The sequence below is a fragment of the Hippopotamus amphibius genome, chromosome 17 (assembly GCF_030028045.1).
Source record: "Hippopotamus amphibius kiboko isolate mHipAmp2 chromosome 17, mHipAmp2.hap2, whole genome shotgun sequence".
Taxonomy (NCBI): domain Eukaryota; kingdom Metazoa; phylum Chordata; class Mammalia; order Artiodactyla; family Hippopotamidae; genus Hippopotamus; species Hippopotamus amphibius.
In genome coordinates, this window is record NC_080202.1 from 39,485,293 (window position 1) to 39,511,833 (window position 26,541).

Sequence of the window (26,541 nt, forward strand, 5' to 3'; positions counted from 1 at the left end):
CATTGTGAATGTATTAACCGCCACTCAATTGTACACTTTCAAGAGGTTAAAATGGTTTCATGTTATGTGAATCTTATTTGCTTGGTTCTTAGACATATCACTCCAATCTCTGTCTCCATCTACACATGGTATCCTCCCCATGTGTGTCTCTGAACTCTATTTTCTTATAAGGACACCAGTCATTGGATTTAGGTCCCACCCTAATCCAGGATGACTTCATCTTAATCTAGCATGTCCTAATTCCATCTGCAAAGACCTTATTTCCAAATAAGGTCAAATTCTGGGTAAATGTGGATTGTCATGGGACACTACTCATCAACCTACTATAAGCTCCTTTGCCCATTTAAAAATTGGGTTATTTGTCTTTTTATTACTGAGCTTTAAGAGTTTTCATATTCACATGTTTTTCTTGGGGGGGGTTGGTTTTTTGTTTGTTTTATTTCTGGCTGCATTGGGTCTTCATTGCTGCATGCGGGCTTTCTCTAGTTGCAGAGAGTGGGGGCTACTCATTGCAGTGTGCAGGCTTCTCATTGCTGTGGCTTCTCTTGTTGCGGAGCACAGGCTCTAGACACGTGGGCTTCAGTAATTGTGGCATGTCGGCTCAGTAGTTGTGGCGCACAGGCTTAGTTACTCCACAGCATGTGGGATCTTCCCAGACCAGGGATCAAACCCGTGTCCCCTGCATTGGCAGGCAGATTCCTAACTGCTGTGCCACCAGGGAAGTCCCTATATTCACATCCTTTTAAACTTTATTTAAATACTGTCCTACTGGATATCGTGTTCAGCAACTTTCCCCTCCCAGCATTATGCTTGTGAGATTCTTCCAGTTCAATGTCTAATACTAGTTTGTTTGGTTTTGTTGCTCTATGTTTCCTTTTCATTCTTCAACCCAGTGCATCTGGCTTCTGCCCTCATTATTCACTGAAACTGTTCTTGTCAAGGTCACTCACTCCCATGTTACCAAATCCAAGGAACACTTATATGACTGTTCCTCTCTCTGGCATTTGATATTTCTGACCATTCTTCCTTCCTGAACGCTCTTTGCTACTTCCAGACACTACATTCTCAGGATTTCCCTCTGTCCTCTCTCGTTCAGTCTCCCTTGCTCCCTTCTGCCTCAGCTCGGTGCTTGCATGGGGAGTTCCTTGGCTCTGTCCTAAGCCCTCTTCTCTTCCCTCTACCCATCTGGGCTTAGATTTCATAAGTATTTTTCTGTTAGGGGGTCTGTTGCTGCATAACAAACTATTCCAAACTTAGTGGCTTAAAGCAGCAATCATTTTAAATTTCTCATGATGCTCCAGGTTAATGGGGGCTCAGCTGGACAGTTCTGCTGTCTTCCTTGGGGTGTCTCAGGTGGCTTCAGTCAGAAGGGGACTGGGCTGGAACGTCGGAGATGGCTGGCTCACTCATCTTATACTTAGTGGGAAGAGCTGGAATGCTAGGACCTCTCTCTTTCCATGTCAAGGCCTCCCCCTCCAGGTGGTCTCTACAACAGAAGAGCAGATTTCTCACATGGGAGTTTAGGGGGTCCCAAAAGCTCAAGGGTGGAGGCTGCCAGGTCTTCTTTTTTTTAATTAGTTAATTAATTAAATTAAAAAAAATTTACTGGCTGTGTTGGGTCTCTGTTGCTGTGCGCAGGCTTTCTCTAGTTGCAGCAAGCGGGGCTACTCTTCATTGCAGTGTGCGGGCTTGCGGTGGCTTCTCTTGTTGCAGAGCACGGGCTCTAGGCACATGGGCTTCAGTAGTTGCAGAGTGTGGGCTCATTAGTGGTGGCTCGCGGCCTCAAGAGTGCAGGCTCAGTAGTTGCGGCGCACGGGCTTAGTTGCTCTGTGGTATGTGGGATCTTCCTGGACCAGGGATCAAACCCGTGTCCCCTGCATTGGCAGGTGGATTCTTAACCACTGTGCTACCAGGGAAGCCCCAAATATACAATATTTTTGCACATATTTAATATAATCTGCCTTTTCTAAGAATAAAACTACTCTGTTGCTTTGTGCTGTTCAGAACTTTAACAAGAGTTGTTCACCATTTGGGAAAATCAAATCATAAATGACAACACTGCCCAGTACCATACCCTTAGGTCAGTCTGCATTTGTCTGGGTCACATTCTTAGTGGTTCTAGGTATGAGCTCAAGCATCTGAATACTTCAATATATATCTTCTAGTGTAGTGATACCTGAGCACTGACATATTGAAATGCCTTCCTCTTATTTATCTTTTATATAGTGAGGGTATTACATTGATTTGTTTTTTTAAATCATGTTTTTCAAAAAAATTCAGATAGGTTAAAATATCTGTTAATTTCACTTGGGGGTAATAAAGTTGAGTTATATTTATTATAATAAAGGGACATTGGGATCTGTTAGGGTGCAGGGTCATTTGGTATGCATAGATTCTGGAGACAGTTCTACTACTTTGTAGGTATGTGTCTTTTTCAATTACACTATTATATTTAGTTTATTTTCTTATATATATATTTATTTTGCTGTGCTGGGTCTTTGTTGCAGCGCTTGGGCTTCTCTAGTTGTGGTGCATGGGCTCAGTAGTTGAGGCGCGTGGACGTAGTTGCCCCATGGCGTGTGGAATCTTAGTTCCCCGACTAGGGATCAAACCCACGTTGCCTGCATTGAAAGGCAGATTCTTAACCACAGGACCACCAGGGAAGTCCCTGTAGGTATGTGTCTTTGGACAAGATGGTTAACTTTCCTGTGTCTCAGTTTCTTGATCTGTAAAATGGAGATAACAATACCTACCTCAGAAAGTTACCATGAGGATAAATGCGTTATGACGTGAAATTATGACAGTACCTGGCACACGGCAAGTATTGATAAATGTCAGATGTTATGATTACTTCTTCAATCAAATTTCTTGCCTCCCCCAGAAGTTCTAGCTCTAACTACATCAAAATGCTTTCAGTTTTTGGAATGGGCCATGATTCTTCTTGTTTTGTACATATTTTCCCTCTGCCCTGGAATGCTTTCCCTCCCCTCTGCGCCTGGCCGATTCCTATTTACCCATCAGGTCTCACTTAGGTACTACTTTATGAAGCCTACACCTGCTTCCCCAAGTCTAGGGGAGATGTTCCTGTATTGCATCCCAGTGGCTGCTTTTATCATGGAGTAATGTGGTAGAGAATGGAGGGCTTACATTAGCTAAGGTAGGTAAGGAATGCCCTCTGAGGAGCGGACATTTGAGCTAAAGCCTGAAAAATGAAGAAGAGGCAGAATGCAACAAATATAAAGGCCTTGAGGAACCACTTGGCGCGTTGTAGCACCAGAAAGCAAGTCTGCATAGTGTATAGTGAGCAAGGAGGGGACAGAATGGAGATGATGTTGAAGAGCTGGGAGTTTAAATCTACCATGTCTTTGGTCCAATCACCCCATCTTCAGGCATACAGGACTACATACCTGAAAATCTTTATCTCTGCACCTACTGATCCCTATGCCTGGAATGTGTTCCCTGCCTTCTCTGATTAGCAATAAAATTCTATTCCTCCTTCAAGGCTGAGTTCAAAACCCTTTATGGAAACTCCCATTCTTTAACAGGAAGTAATCACTCCCTTGTCTGAGGTCCCACAGCCCATATGTCTCCATGGTACTAATCACGTGCTGACTTGTACCTCAGCCAGCTCTTTACATGCCAGTCTGCCCACCACCCAGTGAGTTTCTTGAGGGCCTCTGCCCTCTGTCTTAGTCACCTCTGTAGCCATCTTCTGATGCCTAGCCCAGTGCCTGGCCCACAGCAGGTACTCAATGAATGCTGTGATATTTACGTGACTAGTGGGTGGTGCCCAGCACTACTCATGCAGAACAGAAGGAAAACAAAAATAATAACGACCTATGGTTTATCACATTCATTACCTCATTTGAGCCTATGAAACAACTGGGACAGGCACTATTACCTAGACCCATTTTACAGATAGGGTAGCTGAAGCCCAAGGGCACGCAATTAGTAAGTACTGAGAACGAAGTCCCAATTCTGCCTCCTTACTTCGGATTCAGTGTAAATAAGGTTGATGGAGTGACTCAAAGAACATTTTGAAGATATACCACAATGGGGTTGACTGCAATGGAAAAGCACTTTTGTGGGTGGAGTAGGGAGGGATCCTTAGTCAGCTGCGTGGGAGTTAACAGCAGCCCCATAAGGGACGGCACAGCATTCCTTTCCCTGACCGAAGCTGAAAGAGTCCGCAGCACCAACCCCTAGCCCTGGAAACTGGGGAAGCCCAGGCCCGGGAAAGAAGAGAAGGACGTCCACAGGTGTTCGAGTCACGCAGCGAAAATGACGTTAACGATGACTTGTTAGAAGGGCCTGCCTCTCTGTTGCCATGACAACCGGAGCTTGCCTACTGAGCCCTTGCAAGGTTGACTGGGCGGGTTCTTCATTAACTCGAAATTAGGAAAAAGGACATTTATGGGTGTGGCTGTGTGTGTGTGTGTGTGTGTGTGTGTGTGTGTGTATCTGTGCGCGCCCGGCAAAAAGATGAAAAATATATTTAAAAAGATGTTCAACTCTGATTCTTCACCTTAGCAATGTGTTAGAATCACCTTCACAATTTTAAAAGTTCCGATGCCTAGCCATACATAAGACCAATTAAATCAGAAACTCTGGGGATGGAATCAGGTAACACTGTTTATGCAAGTCTTCCCAGGTGATTCTAATCGCAGCCAAAGTTGCAAGTCCTGCTTTTAGCTGCTCAGCGAACTTCCTGCGACCTTCCCAAGATGGCGGCCACCCGACCGCTTGCGCCTTTAAGTGCGCCGGCAGGGGGCAGGCTTTCCACGGGCGCATGCGTGTAGCGTCTCTTCTCGCTCTGCTCCCTCCTCCTTTTTCCCCCTCCTCCATTTTGTTCGCGGACGCTGGGGACAGTGGGAGCAGATCCATTTCCGGGTTGGCAAAAGGGGCGGCGGCGGCGGCGAGAAGGGGAGCTTGCCAGGGGGCGAGCAGGACGGGACGGAGCCGGAGCAGAGGTGGCGGAGGATTCGCTCCCGGAGCCGCTGTGCCCAGGTCGGGAAGACGCCGGGGAGGGTGGGTCCGTCGCTGAAATGACCTGCGGGCCTGAATGGGAGGGAGAGCCAGGGGAGGGGTGATTGGGGCGGGGCTTGAGGAGAGAGGGGACTTTGGAGGAGGGGCCTGTGGGAGAAAGGGGTCCTGGGGGCGGGCCCTGAGGGGAGGAGGACTGGGGGCTGGGTCTGAAGAACCTGGAGAAGAGGGGGCATGGGGAATCTAAACAGGGAGGAGTGGTCCGGAATTGGTGTGGGGCGAGCGCTGACTGTGAAGTGGGGAGGAGGGTTACTGAGAGACGGGAAATAAGAGATCCTGAACGGTTGGGTAAGGTGAGTAAGACGGCAACTCCGGGTAAGGAACGTGGCAGCCGTACGCAAAAAGGGAAATGGGGAAGGAGGACCTGTTGGGAACAGGTAATTAACAGGATGCTCCGGGTGAGGAGGCCGCTGTGACATTTTGGGGGTTGATGAGTGAAAACCAATGGTTGACAGGATAACTGAGGACATTGCTTACACTAGAGGGAATCTGGGGAACATTAGTTGGGAAGGAATCAGAATTGAGTTAAAGACTGGATTGAGAAACGTTGAGGTTCGCATGGGAGCGACCTGCAGTTGAGGGTTCGGGTTGGAGTGATGTGAAGTCTTAGTTCTTGACATCCCCAGGACCCACCTCCCTTTTCATGCTATTTTTGTCTTGTGTTTGTGTCTGAATGACTTAGTGCCTGTTTTGGGTGACTTTACTTTTACCAACCAGAAGAGAACCTCAAAGGATAAGGACTGTTCTAGCCCTCCTAAGGATTTACTAAGTAACTTTGAGGCAAATCACTAAACTGTCTAATTTTTTTCCGTTGGAAATGTAGGTTTGATCCCTCTCTGCTTCTAGAAGATTGTGTTAACCAAATGGAATCTTTAAAGTGATTGCAAAGAAGTGATCCCTGAAAATTAGATTGAGATATTTATATTAGAAGACATCTTTCCCAGTTTCTTCCTCTCAGCCTCGCGCATTTTGTGTGTGTGTGCGCGCGCGCGCGCGCACGCGCCAGGGAAGAGTTGGTTTTGATTTGATGCATGTCCAATTTTTAAACTTTTCTCAACGTCAACTTTTAGTAGCCAAAATTTTCATATTGCTGTGTTACATTGTATTGGCTGTCATCAAGACGAGATGTGGAAGTTAGAATTGGGAATGAATGTGGTCGGTTGATGGAGAATGCGGGAGAATGCAGTATTTTATTTTCTGGCCACCAGAGGATGACTCTTGAGAATTCACTGAAAAATAGTGTTTTAGACAGGTGAGCCTTTTGCTTTGGTCCAGTCACTTTGGCCCTTTTTGCCAGTTGTTGGGGACCAGTGTGCTTGTGGACAATTTTAGCTTCTTTATTCTTAACTTTTAACATCTTGACTGTTCTAGCTTTTTCTTTGGGCATAATGCTCTATAAACACTTTGCCCATAGGTGAACGTGTTTAGCTTAGAGTGTTCCTGAAAGTCTTGGCATTTCTTAAGTCTGACGTGGATTTGCTTAACTCTCACACTTGATATCAGAGTAGTGTTTACCTTAGTTGGTACTGATTAGTTAGGTGATGTCAGCGCAAAGGTGAAATACAGGGGAAAGTGGAAGGTGTTGAGAACTGTGGAGTTTTCTGGTTTTATTGATGGCTTTTAAGAAGGGAAAAGACGATTCCTGTTTCTTTTGAAGAGAAGATTGTTGGATGTTCTTTCTTGAGTTCTTGGGCCCTTCGACTGGGAGAGCAACCTGGTGGACTTGCATCTGTGTCCTATTGCTCTGAAGTAATTCTGAAAATTATGGGCTGCTGGTTCAGGCTGTTTCAGCAACCCAACCCCAGGAAGAACTGCAGGTATGAAGTGTATACAGACAGTCCCTGAATTACCGTGGTTCGACTTAAGATTTTTCAACTTCACAATGGTGTGTAAGCGATATGCGTTCAGTGGAAGCTGTACTTCGAATTTTTAATTTTGATCTTTTCCTGGGCTATCAATATTTGGCACCATACTCTCTTGTGATGCTGAGCAGAGGCAGACAGCTGCAGCTCCCAGTCAGCCACACCAACCGATACACTTACAACCATTGTGTGTCCATACAACCATTCTGTTTTTCACTTTCATGACAGTATTCAATAAATGACATGAGATATTCAGCACTTTATTATAAAATAGGCTTTGTGTGAGCTGGTTTTGCCCAACTGTAGGCTAATGTAAGTGTTCTGAGCCCATTTAAGGTAGGCTAGGCTAAACTATGATCGATATTTTCAATTTACAATAGGTTTATCAGGATATAACCCATCTGTACACTTATTTGGGGGTGAAAACTTGCTTAATGTTTTGCTGTCATTTCAACCTACAGTGTGTCTTTGTGGTTTGTTTTTAAGAATGTTTGGACATAAGTTGTGGAGGATCAGAGCTCTGGGCAGACTTTTGGTGTAGCCTGCTTCATTCACACAGTGGTTTTGCATTTTTTTCTATCCCGTCATGTGTTTCCATTGCTCTGCTGGAGCCAGTCCCAAGTGGAAAATGGCAAATTGCACACTTTTTTCCTCCTTTTTAGTTTCTGGTGGACATCTTGTCTGTGTCACAGTTTGATACTACCAAATTGAAAGGGTTTTTGACTGCTTCAAATGGGGAGGGTGACAGAAGCTGAGTCGGGTTTCCTGGGCCAGAGAATGGACTCTGTCAAAGCAAAGAATAGTTGCAGAAACACAAACTGGGACCTTGAAGCTGTGACTAACATTTTGGCAACATGCTTCCCTTTGCCAAATAACTTCTTTTCTTCTTGCGTGTGATTGTTGATCTCCTTCTCAAAGTAGGCTCTTGTTGCTACTGTTCTTCGTACAGCTCCCGAGCAGAAGTTGGCAGAGTTCCGGTTGACTGTCTCTTGAGGGATGTGGCCCAGATTAGAGTAGATGGGGTGTTCCGTGTCGAAGTGAGGTTCATTGGCAGATCCTGAGAGCTGCTCTGCAAGGAAATGGAGGTGGTACTCTTTACTGAATGTTCTTACACTCCTTTATGTTTCTCCTAAATTCAAATCTGTTTCTTATTCATCTGGTGATTAAATGCAGAATCATTGCCTTTGCCTAGCTTTGAAAGTCCAAGGCATTGAGGAGGAGAGAAAGAGTGTTTCCAACTTTTTTTTTCTGCTTCACTCTCACTCCCAAGCTTTTGAGCCTGGGGAGTCAAATGCTAAACTCACGGTTACTTCTTGGTATTATTGTCCTATGGGTGTTTTAAAAAGCTGAATTTCTGACGGGTGTTTTAAAAAGCTGAATAGAACTTTATGGAGAAAAATAATGGTAGTAGGGAAAGAAGATGATACATTTGCTAATATCTGTCTTAGATCTCTTAAGATTTTGGCTTACCGTGCCTGTGGAGACAAATAGGTTATCAAGCAGGGGAGCCAGGAATTGGCTTCTAACTTGCCATTTAGGCTTGGCAAAGTTATAACAATTAAGTATGGCTGTACTAAATATTTAATTCTACTTAGTAAATGCCCTTTTGTTTTTCAGGGGGTAATTATTTGAAGTTAATTTTGTCTCCATTAGGTCTTGGAGTGGATTATGAAGACTCTTTCATGCAGTAGGTGACAGTGGCCCTTGTAACATTGGAGATAACCCCAAACAGATCCTCTTCTTGGTTGCCCTGGATTTACCTTTCTCTTGCCATCGTTAGTCCAGAATATTCTTTTCCTGATATGCAGGTTCAGATACAAAGGTTGTGACTCTAATCCCGGGGTTTGATTGTGATAACAAAAGTGCTGAATCGAGCCTCAGGCCTCTCTTTCCTGAGGAGTGTCCTGAAGTTTGGCACATCTGCATATCCTAGGAATGTGTGTAGATTTCCTCCGCATTCTAATAATTGGTTTTCAAAACATTTTTAATTTCTTAAACTGCATGGATTCATATTAAGCTCCATTTAGAGTGAGGCCCCTGAGTGAAAGTGATTTGTTTTTATTTGGTATTTGTGATAATTCTTCAGTACAAATTCATCAACCTGCTTTCTGTGCTTATGGAAATGCTGAATCCAATAATCCCTTTTTTTTCCCCTCCCAGTAATCCCTCTGACTGTGAAACATTCTCCATGTGTCCAGACTGGAACCATTGGTTGTTTAAAAAAAAAATGGAATTTTCTAAAGTGGTACAGTCTACTGTGGGACGAGCTGTCTGAGACTTGTGGATAGTGTTTTCCTTCTTTCCACTCCCGCCTTCACAGTGCTCAGATGTAGGCAGGGTGTTTGTCATCAAAGATCCAGGTATGAGATGAATTTAAACTCTAGCTGTCATTGTCTTATAAGTACAGGACTGTCTTTAACAAATATTATTGTTTTATTTATTTATTTATTTTAAAATATTTTATTATTTGGCTGTGCTGGGTCTTAGTTGTGGCACACGGGATCTTCCTTGCGGCCTGCAGGCTCTTCAGTTGCAGCATGAGAACTCTTGGTTGCGGCATGTGGGATCTAGTTCCCCGAGCAGGGATCGAACCCGGGTCCCCTGCATTGGTAGCGAGGAGTCTTAGCCACTGGACCACCAGAGAAGTCTGACAAATATTATTCCTTTAAATAGATAATACATTCATGTGGCCCAAAATTTGAAAGGTAAAAGAAAACGATATACAGTGAGTAGTCTGCTGTCTGCCCTTCTCTCCTCTTGATTCCAGTTCCTCTTCCCAGAATCAGCTAATATCACTTTCTTGAGATCCTTTCCACGGGTAATGTGTACATATAAAGCAAATATATATGTTTCTTGCATTTTTTTAAATGGGTGTAGCACATTGCTAATTCTATTTGCAGTTAAAAGAAATTATTTTGGTAATCATTCCATATGAGCAGTAAAGATAGTTGGCACCTGCCCTATACTGGTAGATATTAAATGTTTCCAGTCTTTTGCTGTTACAAACTGTGCTTCAGTGAATAACTATATATATATTTGGCCCTTTGCATGTGTGACTATATCTGTAGGGTAAATTATAAGTAGAATTGCTGAAGCAGCCTTTTTGGGGGGGGCCCTGTTATTCATTTATTTGACAGTTTTTAAAAATTTATTTATTGGCTGTATTGGGTCTTTGTTGCTGCATGCAGGTTTTCTCTAGTTGCAGCGAGCAGGGGCTACTTTTCATTGCAGTGCATGGGCTCCTCATTGCCGTGGCTTCTCTTGTGGAGCACGGGCTCTAGGCATGTGGGCTTCAGTAGTTGTGACACATGGGCTCAATAGTTGTGGCTCACAGGCTCTAAAGCGCAGGCTCAGTAGTTGTGGCACAAGGGCTTAGTTGCTCCGTGGCATGTGGGATCTTCCTGGAGCAGGGATCGAACATGTGTCCCCTGCATTGGCAGGCGGATTCTTAACCACTGCACCACCTAAGAAGCCCCTATTTGACAATTTTTGAGCTCCTGCTGTGTGCCAAGCACTGTGGTAGGTGCTGGAGATACAGCAGTGAACAAAACTGACTCAGACCTTGCACTCATGAGGTTATGGTCTAGAGGGGAAAACATCCATTAAAGAAATAATTAATTACTCTTGCTGTAAGTGCTGTGGAGAGAGCTAATGGGAAGCCTAACCCTGGTTCACTGGGAAGGCGGGCAGTCAGGGAGGGTCCCTGAGGAATTGACTTCTTAGGCTGAAACCTAAAGGATGAGGGGAGGAAATAGCATAGGTGAAGGTTCTGAGGAGGGAAAGAATGTGGCTATTTTGAAGAATTGAAGGAAGCTCCATTGTGTCTGGAGCTTAGGGAGTGAGAGGCAGAGTGATAGGAGGCAAGGCCTCAGAGAGTGTGAACTCTCCAAAAATACACATAAATGGCGTAGTGAATTTTGAGCTCAACCTTTAAAAAAAACATTTTTTTCTGTCGATTCTTTCCACGTTTAGTAGTTTGCTAGTATTGATGCTGAAACTATCAATATCATAAAGAAATCTGATACCTGTACAGTGGAACATGTTTTCTAAAACCTTTCCTGGATAGAGCCTATTCTTTTCTTTTATTTATTTTTTTCAGAACACACATAACATTTATTGATTAAGGTCACCATCTTACATGGGTGCAATTTGTGGTGACCCCCCTCCAAAATTACAAGAATAACATCAAAGATCACTAATCACAGATCACCATAACAAATACAATAACAATGAAAAAGTTTGAAGTTTTGCGAGAATTACCAAAATGTGTCACAGAGACATGAAGTGAGCAAATGCTGTTGGAAAAATGGCACCAATAGACTTGCTTGAAGCAGGGTTGCCATAAAACTGTAGTTTGTAAAAAATACAGTATCTGCAAAGTACAATAAAGTGAGCTGAAATAAAATGAAGTATGCTTGTGATGATAAATTAAAAAGGTGGAGGAATCTTTTGAAATGATGGCTATGTTTATGGCATAGATTGTGGTGATGGTTTCATGGGTGTATACCTGTCACCAAATTAACCAAGTTGTATACATTACGTACAGCTTTTTGTATGTCAGTCATACCTCAGTAAAGTGATTTTTAGAAAGTCAGAAAAATATGAAAGAAAAAGCTCTTTTAATTTCAGCTTACATAGAAGTTTTGTTACTCTGAAATATAATTTTTCAAGGATAAGGATTTTTTTTAAGTAAATATTAGAGTGGCAACTATTACTTTTTTCTTGCTTATGGCCTGTAAATTATTAATATGGCTCTGCTTTTCCCATTATCCACAAATAATCTGAAGTACTTTGAGGCTTGGAAAAATTTAGCAGAATGAGATGGTAAGACTTATCTGAAAAATGTATTAGAACTATTTAAAGCCTATTCTTTTAATCTTGATTTCTTTTAGGTCCTGCAAATTAAACTTGTGTGGCTGGATTAGGATTTGAGAATTGGTTTGGAGATTGTTGGGGAGCAATTCTTAGGTTATGGAGGATGTTGGGATTGTTAGTTTGCCAGTCCTGCTTATTTAGGAGACAGAAAACCTCTTCACTTCTGCGGACTATCGCCTGTTTTTTTTTGTAAGCTTCATGGGGCTGGAGAGAGAACACAGATGTTCTTATTGTGAACTACTGAATGTAATCTGTCATACCCATCATCTGGGCCATATGTCTTATCATGATGCATACGTCTTATTGGACATGCAAATGAAACAGTAGCTCAAGGGCCGTTATAACTCTGAATATATGAAAACATTTTTATCTGCTATATCTGTAGTATATTTTATATTGATTTTTGTTCGGAAATCACAGTACTCTTCCTCAATGCCCAGATGGTCCTGTTTGATTTAGTTCCTTTCTGGTGTAATTGGATCAGCCTGCCCTGTTTTCATAGCTCAAAGTAGACTCTTGGTTAAGCAGACCATCACTAGTGATCAAGGAATGAAAATGTGCAAATTTTTCTAGCATTTCAGCAAGGAGCATCTGAGTATCTGATGGCTTAAGGGTATTAAAGTGAGAGAGAAGAGATTCTTCGACAATGAAAGTCACAGCTTTGTTATTTGATTATCTGTGGTGAGTTGGAACTTAATATAGTTTCTTTGAAATGAGGCATGACACTTCTCTCCATGTGAGGTCTGCATCAACATTTTATAGAGCATCTGCTTAAATTTTCTTTCAGGCCTTTTCTTAATGGAGACTGTCATCTCTGATTTTCCTTACTTCTGACTGTTCTTTCTATATGCTTTCTACTTTTAGAGTTGGGGTGTGCAAATGAAGGAAGGCACATAGAAGTTGAGGGCTAGTACGATAAGATGGCCAGCCTAGAGTGAGAAGAGCTGTTTTTTGTCATCAGTGACTAGGTTTCAGCCTGCCTGGTAACAGTCTTTTAATCTCATTAACAGTTTCTTAGAACTTCTAGATATTTTGACAACAGATGTTGGTTATTTTTGTTTCTCGGTTGCATTAAATTGAGAAGAAGATTTTTTAAAAAGGAGGCTGAGGTAATTGATTTTAAGATTTACCCCTCTATTTTTGTGCTTACCTTTGCAATTAAATTTGGTTATGAATTCTCATAGTGGCCTGGAAGTTCCTCACATACTTGACCTGTGGTGGAGTGAACTCTGGAGTGGTGAACATTATTTGGTTACACCCAGGCTGTGGCAGAGATTTGGGTCACATTAAGCAGCCTGCTTCCATTACAGTTGAGTCTAAGACATGGGTTAGTTTGGTTTGTTTCGAACTTTCTACTCTTCTTTAACTGCATTGGTAACAAATTCAGTATTGACCTTATTTTTTTGAAATTTTGGTCAGTCTGAGACTTGGTTTTGCTTAGATTGCTTAGATTTGCAGTGTTAGATTTTTTTGGTTTTTAGTAATTAAATTTAAAAAAATCAAAATAGTAAGAACACATCATTTAAAGAGTCAAATAGTACTGTAAGTCTTATAATTTAAAAAGCTGCTCCATATCTCCTTCTTTGTCCTCAATCGCTTTGAATACTTTTAGTATTTTTTTCCTGTTGTATATTACCTTCATGTTTCTACGTAGTATACTTACACTGTCATGTCTTGGTTTTTCCATTCTTCGATATTATCTATTGAATTTTTACCACGGACACTGAGTTTTGCATTCTTATGCTGCTAGTCACACTCAACCCTTCGTGCTATCTGTCTAATAGAGCTATAACACAGTTTTGATTAAATCAATATTTTGTATGTTTTTGTATTATATATCAGGGTTCAAATAAAAACAACCATTCTTGATATTTCACAGATTACCAGTTGTTGGAAGGCCAGGGGAGCATAGGTCAGGGAAAGCCACTTGCAGGGATTGTAAGAAGCTGCAACCATTAATAGTCTTGGCTGCCTTAAACACCAAAGCAGGCAATTTACAGAATATTGAAAACTGCAGCAAACCACATGCCTGTCATCTGTCAGGGGCCACACACCTGCTCATTGCTCCTGGAGGATCAACAATAGCATCTAGCTTCCTTCCATCTTCCAGATCTTGAGTGACTGAGTTGTGTTAATGGAATTTAAACCACAACCCCATTGACGGGGTAGTTCCCAGACCTCCAGCCTCCCTCCTCTTCCATGAGTCCAGAAGGGAGTAGAGGTGAGTGTCACCTAAAGAAGAAGAGAAAAAAAAAGCATCCAATGTAATGACTGTGTACTAAGATTATATGTCCTTCTTTATATTTTTTTCCCTAAGTGTAATAATTGCCTTTTTTCTTTTTGCTTGATTTTCTAGGTATCAGTCATTAATTCATCCCTAGACTAGGATGGATGTATCTCTTTTCAGCACATGCAAACACGTTAGTGGAGTCTCTTCCAGAAGCTTTATGAAGAATGGTCTCTAGGAGGGGGTGCATTGTTTGAGGGCTTTCATGTCTGAATTCTCTCTTTTCTCCCCTCACACTGCTTGGTAGTGTGACTAGATATAGTATGTTGGGGATCATGCTTCTTGGGAAATTTTAAGCCTTGCTTTATGGTTTTCTAACTTTCAATAATGATATTGTGAAGTTTGATGCTGTTCTGATTTTAGATTCTTTGTGTGGGATCTATTTTTTGTCTGAAAGATTTTAGGGGTTGTCTTTGCCTGCACCCCTTGCAGTGGAAGCACAGAGTCTTAACCACTGGACCGCCAGGGAAGTCCCGTTTAGGGTCTTTATCCCTGGTATTCTGAGGTGCAGTGATGTGCCTTAAGATGGATATTAGAATTCATCATGCTTGGGAATTCCCTGGTAGTCCAGTGGTTAGGACTCCACACTTCCACTGCTGGGGGCCCAAGTTCGATCCCTGGTCGGGGAACTAAGATCCCACAAGCCCCGAGGTGTGGCCAAAAAAAAAAAAAAAAGGATTCATCATGCTTGATGTTCAGTGGGCCTTTTCAGTCTGCACCTTATTTCCACCTGTCCTGGGAAGTTTTCTTGTATTATCATCTTTTATAATGTATTCTCTCTCTGATAATTATTTCTCTCCTCCCTCTTTCTGGGAACCCCTGTTATCCAAATGGTGAAACTCCTAGACTGGCCCACTCATGTTTTTTTTCCCTTGGGAATATTTTTTCCCCTCATTCAGTTTTCAGATAGCCTTAGTTTTTTCTTCCAACACTTCTATTGTATTTTTAATATTTGCTATCATTTTTTTTAATTTCCAGGAAAATTTCTCAGAATTTTATGTATAAATCTTTTTGCATGTTGTCACGAATTCTGTTTTGCTTGTTTACTTTGATTCCAGTCTTTCATGTGAGATGTTTTCTTGAAATGTCTTGATAATTTTCTTGATAATTCTTGGCTACCCGTTCATTTTTAAGGGTGAGGCACTAAAAAGCTGAGTGTGGAGCGCTGGCTGATCAAGCGACGGGCACCATTTTAGGGTGAACTGGCACTGATCTCTTTCCTCAAAGTGGACTGCTCCAGTCTTCTGTCTAGAGAGTATAGGCCCAGCAGCAGGTGTTTTTGGAGCGAAGTGGGAGAAGAGAGCTGGGATGGGGGGAAGGGGGAGAGGTCTTATCGTTGAGTACAAGGTAGACTTTCACTTGATCCCCCTGTTTTCCGTATGGCTCTGCTGCCCTTAGCTGTGACAGGTCCCTTGGTTCAGAGGCCCTCTGGTTCAACTTCTCTCATCTTCTGCCAGGCAGCATGGGGGAGGGGACGGAGGGGATGGAAGAATCTTATTTCTTATACAGACGTTCAGCCAATTCTGTTTTAGGCCCTCCTACAATCCTTTCTCCAGAGGTACTAGGTGCCTTCAGTTTCTGAGCCTTTTCTGAGTTTCTCTGGTAGGAATCTGCTTGCTTCTTTCCACTGCAACTTTGATGGTGTTTTATGCGTGATAAATGCAGAGACATATTCATGTTTAACCAACGTATTCATCAGCTTTTCTTTACTGATATCCATTCAGATAGCAGTTGATTGCTAATACTCCTTTAGAGCAGTGTTTTCCAGACTTCCCTAACACCAAGAATACTTAAGGTGCTCATTGAAAACACAGATTCCCAGTTCTCACTCCTGCAAAATTTCTGATTTTAGTAGGTCTGGATTAGGGCCCAGGAATCTTTTTTTGTTTGTTTGTTTGTTTTTTAAACAAATGCCCTAGGATGTGTCTTATCTTCAGGCAAGTTTGGAAGCTGTTTTAGAAGGATCATCTAAACCATTTATTGCTATCCTAAGTTGCTTTGTATTCTGACTGTGTTTTAGTCTGTCTAGCTTTGGTCTGGATTTCTAAATTAGAATGTGTGTCCTTCATCTGATTAATTTCTCTCTTCTGTAGTTAAATGCTGGCTAATGGTAATAACTTTGGCCTTGTGTAACTCTTTTTTTTTTTTAGCCAACATTTCTAAACCCGCTGGTTCCTGGGATGGGTGGGTGGGGAGGAAATATTAGTTATGAACATTGAGCTGCTCTGCATCATTTCACTGTCCAAATCCAGGAATCTGTTTTTTTGTTTTTTGTTTTTGTTTTGTTTCTGAAATGGAAAATTGACTCAGGCTTTAAAAACAGATTTACTAATTATCTGCCTTGGGTTTATACAGCATCATTTTTTGTTTTTGAAGTTTGTTTTTAACTGACAATATGAGAGGGCACCTTCTCTTCTTTTTGTGCTGTAGATCCCTAGGCCTTGGATGGGAAAACAGTTGTATCTTTTACTGTCAGTATGTAAAGCATCTGGAAATGAGGAGTTTGCAGCTGCTCCTTGGTTTCTGTGAATTGCTTGGAGATAAGGAGCTAAATAGTACTAGTCTTAGTGATGTTGTAGAGGCCAAGTGTTCTCAGGTGTTGGAAATCTCGTGGCTGTTATTAGCTAAAACGCAGCCTGAGGAAGCTGTGTTGGCTCTGAGATAGATTTACATTCTAAGATGAACAGCTCTATTGAAACAGCTCTAATAGAATTTTACACGTTTCATTGAAACAGTTTTGCTGAATGAAGTCACAAAAACAGCGCTGAATCTAAAGTGTTATTGTCTTGGGAGCTCTCTGGTGGCCTAGTGGTTAGGATTCTGGGCTTTCACTGCCACGGCCCGGGTTCAGTGTCTGGTTGGGGAACTGAGATCTTGCAAGCTGTGAGGCCAAAACATGAAAATAAATAAAGTGTTATTGTCTCATTGATTATTGATCACTGGCTATGTTTTGAAGCACTACAGCATTCTGAACTATTACTGATTTACTGCAGTTGACTATTTTCTATATATGTTCCCTCACCTTCCCAATACGTCAGTGCTTTCAGGGTAATATCATTGCTTCGAGGGGTGTGGTAGGGGCTGGGGATGTTTAGTGAGGTCATTCCCTGATCTCTGTTTAGGATGATTTTCAGGCATTATATTTACAGTTGCTCTTGCATTAGTTATCTCTAGCCATCTTTGTACTGAAGCCCTTCTTCACAGTTGTGGTTATTTAATTGAACACAAGAGTAGACTTCTCACTAATGTGTGATCATTTTAGATGAGAGGACTTGGCTGCTGGGTTGCCCTGTAACTGGAAATCATAACCTATGGTACTTAATATTTATCACAGCAGGTAGTCTATGAATATGTAGGCTTCTGACTTTATGTTTTTCGGGCTTTTGAAAAGTAATCTGAGACAAGAGGAAAGAGTCATATAAGGGGGAAAGCTGCATTTTGGGACATATACTTATGTTCTTTTTTTTAAAATTTATTTATTTTATTTATTTATTGGCTGTGTTGGGTCTTTGTTGCTGTACACGGGCCTTCTCTATTTGATGCAAGCAAGGGCTACTCTTCATTGTGGTGCACAGGCTCCTCATTGTAGTGGCTTCTCTTGTGGAGCACAGGCTCTAGGCACGTGGGCTTCAGTAGTTGCAGCACACGGGCTCAAAAGTTGTGGCTCACGGGCTCTAGAGCACAGGCTCAATAGTTGTGGCGCACAGGCTTAGTTGCCCCGTGGCATGTGGGATCTTCCCAGAGCAGGGCTCAAACCCGTGTCCCCTGCATTGGCAGATGGATTCCCAACCACTGCGCCACCTAGGAAGTCCTATACTTACGTTCTTATTAGAAAAATTATATTTGAAAGGATTTCATCATGTAGTTATCTTTCTTTGCCTCCAACCTTTTCTCTTTCAGGGTTGTGTGCTGCTTGTAACAGTGAAAAATCATTGAGGTAAAGACTAAAACATCCAGGTTTAGTTGTAGAAGTCTAGGATTTTCAGTTTAAATAATCATGGTGTGCATGTGATTTTTTAAAATTACTTGTTGGATCAATCAGATTTGCTGCATAGTTGAATTTCCATGATGGAAAATGCCTGGAGTTGGAAAACTGATTTTTTTCCCTTCATGGAGTAACCTTGGAATTTTAATTAATTCCATTTCTACACATGATAAAAATCTGTTTCACCAGAGGTTTGACTGAATTGAATTTCAAGGGGGGAGGGAGCACCTTTTCCATTGAGAGAAGAGGGCTGTAGATTATTTTCAGACTATATAAAGCTTTTTTTTGGGGGGGGGGGAGGGTGGTAAAATACATATAACAAGAAAGTTACTCTCGTCTGTTTCCTTGTATTCTAGAGAACTCAAAAATGCTTTAGGGGAAACTGTACTATATTCTGTCCTAGAACACATGGAGGCGTGTTCATAGTTCTATGCTGATATCAGTTCCTGTGTAATTATAGGAGCCTGTTTGGCTCCTGGTGTTCGTTAGTCTCCTGCAGTGGCATGTGAATACTCTTAGGGAGCTCCTGGCTCTTCTCCCATGTGGGGTTCTGTGGCTTAGGAACTGGATGCCATTGTGCCACTGTGGCAATGAGCTCCTGCGTCCTCATACTGTACTGCTTTTCAGGAGCAAGGTTGAAGGGCAGGTGGACAGGTAGGCAGGCTGCCATCAGGGGACTTTTAACCCTAGAAGGCTTCCAGTTAGTACCTAGTCCCTAGCTGTGCTCAAGCCAACAAGAAATGAGGTACAGTCTGTGGGATTAGTGAATGAGGTAACTGATGGAACTTGTTTACTTTGGGTATGAAGCTGTTGGTTTGGTTAGACTTCTTTGGTATAATGGGCATGTTGGATGGTGAAGGATGCTACTTCTGGGTTTGGAGGATGGCCTACAAAGGCCTCAGATTTCATCTCCAACCACTCTTCTCCTCACCCTGTTCTAGTTACCCTGGCTTTTTCACTAGTTTTCTACCATCAAGCTCATTCCCAGTGCAGGGGGTTTTCCCTTTGATATTTGTTAATTTTTTTTCGAGTGCTGTTTCCCCAGATGTTCCTAGGGCTTGGCTGCTCGTGGAGAGGCTTCTTTGGAGAGCCAGCCCCCAGCCTCTTCCCCTCTCCACATCTAAAAGAACATTGTACCATACTCCTGCAGTCTTCCTTTATGATTCTCTTTTTTTCATTCTTTTTATCAGTAATGGAGATATTGAGATTGTTTGTTTCCTTGTTTATCTCTTCTTCTAGAATATAAACCCCAAGATTGTAAAACATTGTCTTGTTTAGCCCCTAGAACAGGGTTTATCAACCTCAGCATTATTGACATTTTTGGACTGGATAATTCTTTGTTGTGGGGGCTGCCCAGTGCACTACAGAATGTTGAGCAGCATCCTTGTTTTCTCTCTGCTAGGTGCCAGTAGCACCCCCTAATCATGACAGTCAGAAACATCTCCAGACATTGCCAGCTGTCTCCTGGGGGACAGAATCACCCCACCTTGTGAACCATTGTTATAGAGCAGTGCTTTGGCACCTAGTGGGTGCTCAATACATGTTTATTATATGATAGATGAATTAATGAATGAATAAATTCAGCAAGTTAAGATTTTGTGGAATGCTGAACTACACATGTGTATATAGCCTTGTATTTCTTCCTTACCTCTTTTCATAGATACCTCCATCCTTCTGTCTTTTCCATTCGAGGCACATTGATCCATCATCCTTCACTGCTTTTTTTCCCTCCAGTCAGACTTGCTTGCTCTTTCAGACAGTGCTACTCCTAAATTTACTTTTGTTCAGTTCAACAAGTGATGGTTGAGCCCCTACTCTGTGCTGTAAAATAATAGGAAGGAACTATAGAAAGATATGGTGCTGTCTGTGCTTTAAGAGCTCATTGGGTAAAATGGACACAGATACATGAAATGTTCCTCTAAAGCTTCGTAGTTCAGGGTAATGTCTAAACTGGTACTAAGGGCCACTGTAGGGTCTTTTGAGGAATAGTTAACTGCTCATCAGAATGGGGTGATTGTTGTTGAATTTGAAATCCAGCTGTAACAAAAACCTGCCCATTCAGAGTTCCTTGGTGGTTCTTGACAGTGAGAGCACAGTGGTTAGAACTCTGTTCTCACTGCCAAGGACCTGGGTTCAATTCCTGGTCAGGGAACTGAGATCCTGCATGCTGCATGGTGCAGCCAAAAAGAAAAAGAAAGAAAGAAATCCTGCCTAATCACTTTCTGCTAACTTTCATTTGTTGCAGTTACCCTTGGTTTCTTGCTGTTAATTGTCTGTAACATGGTTGAGAAATATGCGAAGTGGGCTTGCTTATTTTGCAGTTGTTTGATGGGAATGTTTCTAGGATTGGTTATTTTATTGAATGGTTGTGAACAGCTGATTCATCAAAAATTTTTTTAATATCCATAAAGCCTTTTTAAAAAAATATTTATTTATTTACTTATATTTATTTTGACTGCACTGGGTCTTAGTTGTGACACACAGGATCTTCGTTGCGGTATTCAGACTTCTTTAGTTGCGGCATGCATGTGGACTCTAGTTCCCTGACTGGGGATTGAACCTGGGCCCCCTGCATTGGGAGCTCAGAGTCTTACCCACTGGACCACCAGGGAAGTCCCATCAATGGGTTTTTAACGTCCTTGCTTGGAAAATCTTACCACTCCACCCACCTGGGATGAAAATACACCAAACAAAAACCCCATTGTCTGTTATGTGACTTTTCTTTGTCCTAGAGCAACTGATTTTTCTCTTTCTGCTGACCATTTATGTTCCATCTCTCATACTATTAGTTTTTTGTTTTTTGTTTTTTTTTAATTTGAACTATGGGATGAGAAGAATTACATTGGGGGAACATTTGGAACCTTTTCCTCTTGAAGACACAACTGTCTTCTCTTTAGATTATCTGAAGACAGAGTAGGCAGAGCTAATGGTCTTTCAGTGAGGATCTTGAAATGTCTCTTTTACCTGTCTCTGTTTCTTTATATTACAAAGAGGTTTAGTAGGATATTAAAGAACTGAACGTGTATTTAAGAAAGGAGAGGGACTTCCCTGGTGGCACAATGGATGGGACTCTGTGCTCCCAGTGCAGCGGGCATGCATTCGATCCCTGGTCAGGGAGCTGGATTCCACATGCATGCTGCAACTAAGAGTTCGCATGCCACAACTAAGGAGCCCACATGCCTCAACTGAGGAGCCCGCCTGCCGCAACTAAGACCTGGCACAACCAAAATAAATAAATAAATAAATAAATAAAATTTTTTTTTAAAAGGAGAGAGAATTTTCTTGTTGACATCCCAAATTCCTATCCATATGACTAAGTCTTGTAAGGTGGAACTAAGGCCCTTGAGACTTTGCTGAGGGAGACAGCCTACTTAAAAAATGTTCAAGGTCAGTTTTTTTCCCCCTGTGGAATTTTGTTGGGTTCTTTGGTACAAAAGCTGTAATTTACTCTGTAATCAAAGCTGAGATCAAAGGAAAGTGCTATTACCTGAGGTCTCTCAGCATGAAAATGGATGGAATTAAGATTTAGATTTAAAATAAAAAATTTTTTCTTTTTAAAATAACTTGGAATTGAAACCTGAGTTTTATAACTGCAGAATACCATTTGAGTAAAGGCCTCAAATTGTAGTGGTAACTAGAATACCTCTTAGATCATTTTTTAAAAAGAGTTTATTGATTGATTGGCTGCGTTGGGTCTTTGTTGCTGTACATGGGCTTTCTCTAGCTGCAGTGAGCGGGGGCTAGTCTTCGTTGCAATGTGCAGGCTTCCCATTGCAGTGGCTTCTCTTGTTGCGGAGCACGGGCTCTAGGTGCGCGGGCTTCAGTAGTTGTGGCACATGGGCTCAATAGTTGTGGCACACGGGCTTAGTTGCTCTGCAGCACGTGGGATCTTCCCCAACCAGGGATCAAACCCGTGTCCCCTGCATTGGCAGGCGGACCCTTAACCACTGCACCACCAGGGAAGCCCCTAGATCATTTTAAATATATGAAAAAAAAAAGCGACAACTAAATTGGATTCTTCATTTATCAGATGTAAAAGGCAATAGTCACTGTCTTTGTCCTCAGGAGGTTTCCTGCTCCTGAAGTGTACGAATATTTGAAAATTGGATAGAAAAATAGGTTTTGTCTTTTGAGGAATGCAAGAAAGCACCTTTTGAAAGTGCACTGCTGGAGTTTTATGGAGACTTATCTCTGAATTCTGTGATAAATTTGACATTAAGAAGACTTGAAATAATGCTCTCTGATCTTTATTTCAAAGAAACTGACTACTGAGGATGTGAAAAGCTTATTATATCGTGGTTTTTAAGATGGAAGGGCTTAAGAAGGGAATGAGAATTTTTCTGAAAATCAGGGACTCTGAAGAACACAGATGGTGAGGTTTGTAGTTATAATTTAATAGGTCAGAAAGGAAAGACTCAATTCTGTAATGAACCCTCTTTTTTCCTTTTTTTAGTTTAGTCTCATGTTTAACTTCAGGATTGTTAGGTTCTTAAAATTGTAATAGACAGTGCTGCCAGAAGGCCTCACTTTGTCCTTTGATTAAAATTAATTGGTCACTAAAATTTGTCTTTCTGTTGTAAAACTTTATAACTGTTTTTGCTTCATTTGTTCTTAACTGAAAGCAGTTCTCAAAGCAGACCTTCGGCATTGGGTTAGTGCTTATAGTATCAGTCCTGAATTGGTTTGAATAAAGCTTTTTTTAGGGAATCTTCAGGGGAGGGAAAGTTGTGTTAATTTAAATTTATATAAATTGGTCTGCTCTTGTAAAATATAGAGATCTGTTTATATTCCATTACTAAGATAGAAATTTGGAGTGGGTTAAGTTTTCGTTTAGGAAAAATAGTAGAAAATTGCTAAACCCAACCAACTTGTAGTGGAGATCTTTTTCATAGTGATTAGTGAAATAGAAAGAGATCCGGAGACCTGAGTTCGAGTCCTAACTCTGCAGTTTACTCCTGAGTGATCTCCGGCGTTAGCTCAGTCAGTCTGCCTCTCTCCCTAGAGTGCATACACGCACTCCGACTCCTCAAACTTCAGGGTCCTCACCTGTAAAATGGCAGTGATAATACTGTACTGTAGTGCATCACTGTGTACTCAGTGTCCCCTGTAGGAGGTTGTCATGCCTGCAGCCTTTGTGGAGGCAGAAGAAAGGTTGAGAGCCACTGCTGGTAGACAACCCCAAAGTCAGTCACTTGATAAAAGTGATTTTTTTTTTTTTTTTTGGCCACACTGCATGCCTTGTGGGGTCTCAGTTCCCTGAGTAGGGATTGAACCTGGGCCACAGTAGTGCAAACCCGGAATGCTAACTGCTAGGCCACCAGAGAAGTCCCAAAGTGATTTTTTTGTGTGGGGGATGGGTCTATTTTGAAATTGGAGTTTGAATTGAGCCTATTTTAAGGTGGCATCTTTGTGTAATGTATTAGTGGTCTTTTGCAGTGGGTGACTTTAAAAAAAGATGTGCCTTGCTAGAGAATTATTGCTTTGCCTAATACGTGACACTCGCTGTCAGGCTTTAGGTTGTCCCTTTAGGTCATTTCTTACTCCGTAGCATGTAAGTTGAATCAACTGTGGATCTGGAAAGGTTTAGGGACTTGTCTGGATCTCTTTTCCAAGTCATTCTAGGACCAAAGTAAGTAGGTAGAACTGGAAACCCAGAAAAGGCAGAAACTGAGGTGACTGCGATTAATTGGAGATGTTTGTTTCTGAATAGAATATTGTTTTCCCTATTTTGAGGCTGCTAGCTTTAAGACTGCTATGGGGAATGGTCACAGTGAACCCAGAGAATTCAACAGAAGAAAGTTTTTTTTCTTCTCCACGTGTTTCTCTCACTTTTAACACCCCCTACACCCCGTGATAGATGTTCTGCTTATGAGGATTTACTGTTTTTATCAAATTTTCAAGCCTAGTATGTTAGATTCCTGGCAAAGAAAGACTAGACTTAGTTTTGAAACCAGAAACGAGAATGTATTTCCCTTAGAGGGGAGTCAGCTGCTCGTTCCTTGAAGTGAGTTCAGACACCATTCCACGTGGAAACCACCTAGCCAAAGTACTGTGCAGTTCTTTGTGGTTGGAACAAAAAGCTCTGTTGGGCAGCTAGGCTATAGTGGCATTACACTGGAAGGAGTTGGGATTTTGAAGACGTTCACAGTCGTGTTTTTGATCAAATTTACTTACCTACAGAGGTTTTTGGTTTTATAGAACCTTTGGAATATTTTCCTTTTTATCATTCTCAGGGCATTGAGAGACATGTTTAAGTGGTTACTTCTTCATTCACAGAGAGATTTTGATCACCTCTGTCAAGAGTTAAGAACCAAACCTCTGCAGTTATTTGGCTTTGACTTTTGGGGGTTCAAGAAGTGGGATTTCCTTGGGGTGACTATTTGAGGGTTTTATTCTTAAGTTTTAGTTTTATCTTGGCCCCCTACTTCAGTGTCTTTGGGTGAGAGTTCCCTGGCTTTAGTCTCATTTGTGAAATGAGGGTCACTTACAGACTATAATAAGGAGACAACTGTATAGTTTTTGAGTGGTAAGTGTTAAGCCACTGATAACTGGCTACATTGTCATGTGGTATTTATGCTCTTATCAGATTCCAGTGATGTGACTATACCAGGGGTCAGTAAACTGTGGCCCACGAGTCAGATCTGGTCCATGGTCTGTTTTGTATGGCCCAATGACTAAGAATGGTTTTTATATTTTTAAAATGTAAAAATCAAGAGATGAGAAGACAAGTAAGAGAAAATATTTACAGAAGATACATCTGATAAAGGACTGTTGTCTAAAATATACAAAGAACTCCTAAAAGTCAACAATAAGAAAACAAACAATCCGATTAAAAAGTGGGGAAAAGACCTGAACAGGCACCTCTCCAAAGAAGATACATAGGGACTTCCCTGGTCGTCCAGTGGTTAAGACTCTGCGCTGCCAATGCAGGAGACCCGGGTTCGATCCCTGGTCAGGGAACTAAGATCCCACATATCGCAGCTAAGCCTGCGCGCCTCAACGGAGACCCAGCACAGTCAAAATAAGTAAATAAATAAATAGGAAAAAAAGGTATATAGATGGCAAGTCAGCATATGAAAAGATTCCAACATCGTATGTCATTTGTCATTTGGGAATTGCAAATTAACACAATAGGATACCGCTACACACCTATTAGAATGACCAAAATCCCAAACGTTGGCCAGGATGTGGAGCAATAGGAACTCTCATTCATTGCTGGTGAGAATGCAAATTGGTACAGCCACTACAGAAGATATTTTGGCAGTTTATTACAAAACATAACTCTTACCATATGATCCATCAGTCATGCTCCTTGATATTTATCCAAATGAGTCAAAAACTTATGTCCTCACAAAAACCCACACAGGGATGTTTACATCAGCATTATTCATAATTGCTGAAAGTTGGAAGCATCCCAGATGTCCTTCAGTAGGTGACTGGATAAACAAACTGTGGTACATCCGGACAGTGGAATGTTATTCAGTGCTAAAAAGAAATGAGCTATCAAGCCATGAAAAGACATGGAGGAAACTTAAATGCATATTTTCAAGTGAAAGAAGCCAATCTGAGAATGGTACCTACTGTATGATTCCAACTATATGACATTCTGGAAAAGGCAAAACTATGGAGACATTAAAAAGCTCAGTGGTTGCCAGGGCTTCAGGGGCGGGGGCAGGGAGGGATGAATAGATAAGAGAGTTTTTATGACAGAGAAATGATTCTGTATGTTACGGTATTGGTAGAGAGTTGTCGTTATACATTTGTCCAAACCCTTGGAATGTACACCACCAAGAGTGAACCCTGATGTAAACTGTGGATTTCGAGTGACGGGTGATAAGGAGGTGTCAATGTAGGTTCATCAGTTGTAACAAATGTATCACTCTGGGATGTAGCTAGTGGGGGACTCTGTGTGTGTGGCAAGGGACAGGGGTTTTAGGGGAGCTCTGTACTTTCTGCTCAGTTTTGCTCTGAACCTAGAACTGCTCTAAGAAGTAAAGTTTATTAATTTAAAAGGTTGTCAAAACAAAACAAAAGAATAGTATGCAACAGAGAACATGTGTGGTTTACAAAGCCTAAAGTATTTTTTTTATCTGGCCTTTTACAAAAAAGATTTGTCAAGCCCTGGACTATATCACAGTGCAACTAGGAGATGTGCTTAATTTCTCTCAGGTGTCATGCTCAGTCCTCTGGTTCTCTTGGTACTCAGTGTCTCTCATGGCAAAGTTGTTCTCATGAATTTATTTCTATTTCACTTGCAGGTATATGAGTGACCTTAAGCTGCAGATTAAAACGGAAAGAGAGCAGTGCCAACTGCAAACAGGGCAAGGATGCCAATTCCTCCTCCCCCTCCACCACCCCCCGGTCCTCCTCCACCTCCCACTTTTAATCAGGTAGGTTGTCCTTCCACCTGGCTATCTCAAAACCTGAATGGATACTTAGGGCTTCCTGATATGACATAGTGTATACTCAAAGACGTGGTGTAGGAAGAT

The 26,541-nt window shown here is 41.7% G+C and overlaps 1 protein-coding gene and 1 non-coding gene across 8 annotated transcripts in view; both read left to right on the forward strand.

The window, feature by feature from the left end:
• The first annotated feature begins 4,210 nt into the window (after nt 1–4,210).
• The window catches only part of WIPF2 (WAS/WASL interacting protein family member 2), a 37,276-nt gene continuing 14,945 nt past the window's right edge, over nt 4,211–26,541 (forward strand). Inside the window, exons 1-3 of one of the 7 annotated variants that reach the window (XM_057716973.1) lie at nt 4,733–5,007; nt 9,066–9,265; nt 26,311–26,442. In XM_057716973.1, the coding sequence (XP_057572956.1) occupies nt 26,380–26,442 (63 nt within the window). In that variant the 5' untranslated portion in view covers nt 4,733–5,007; nt 9,066–9,265; nt 26,311–26,379. The other 6 variants (XM_057716975.1, XM_057716974.1, XM_057716972.1 and 3 more) reach the window with 6 other exon arrangements.
• On the forward strand, nt 24,940–25,012 carry TRNAG-GCC (transfer RNA glycine (anticodon GCC)). The gene has a single exon. It is a non-coding gene; the product is annotated as a tRNA-Gly (tRNA).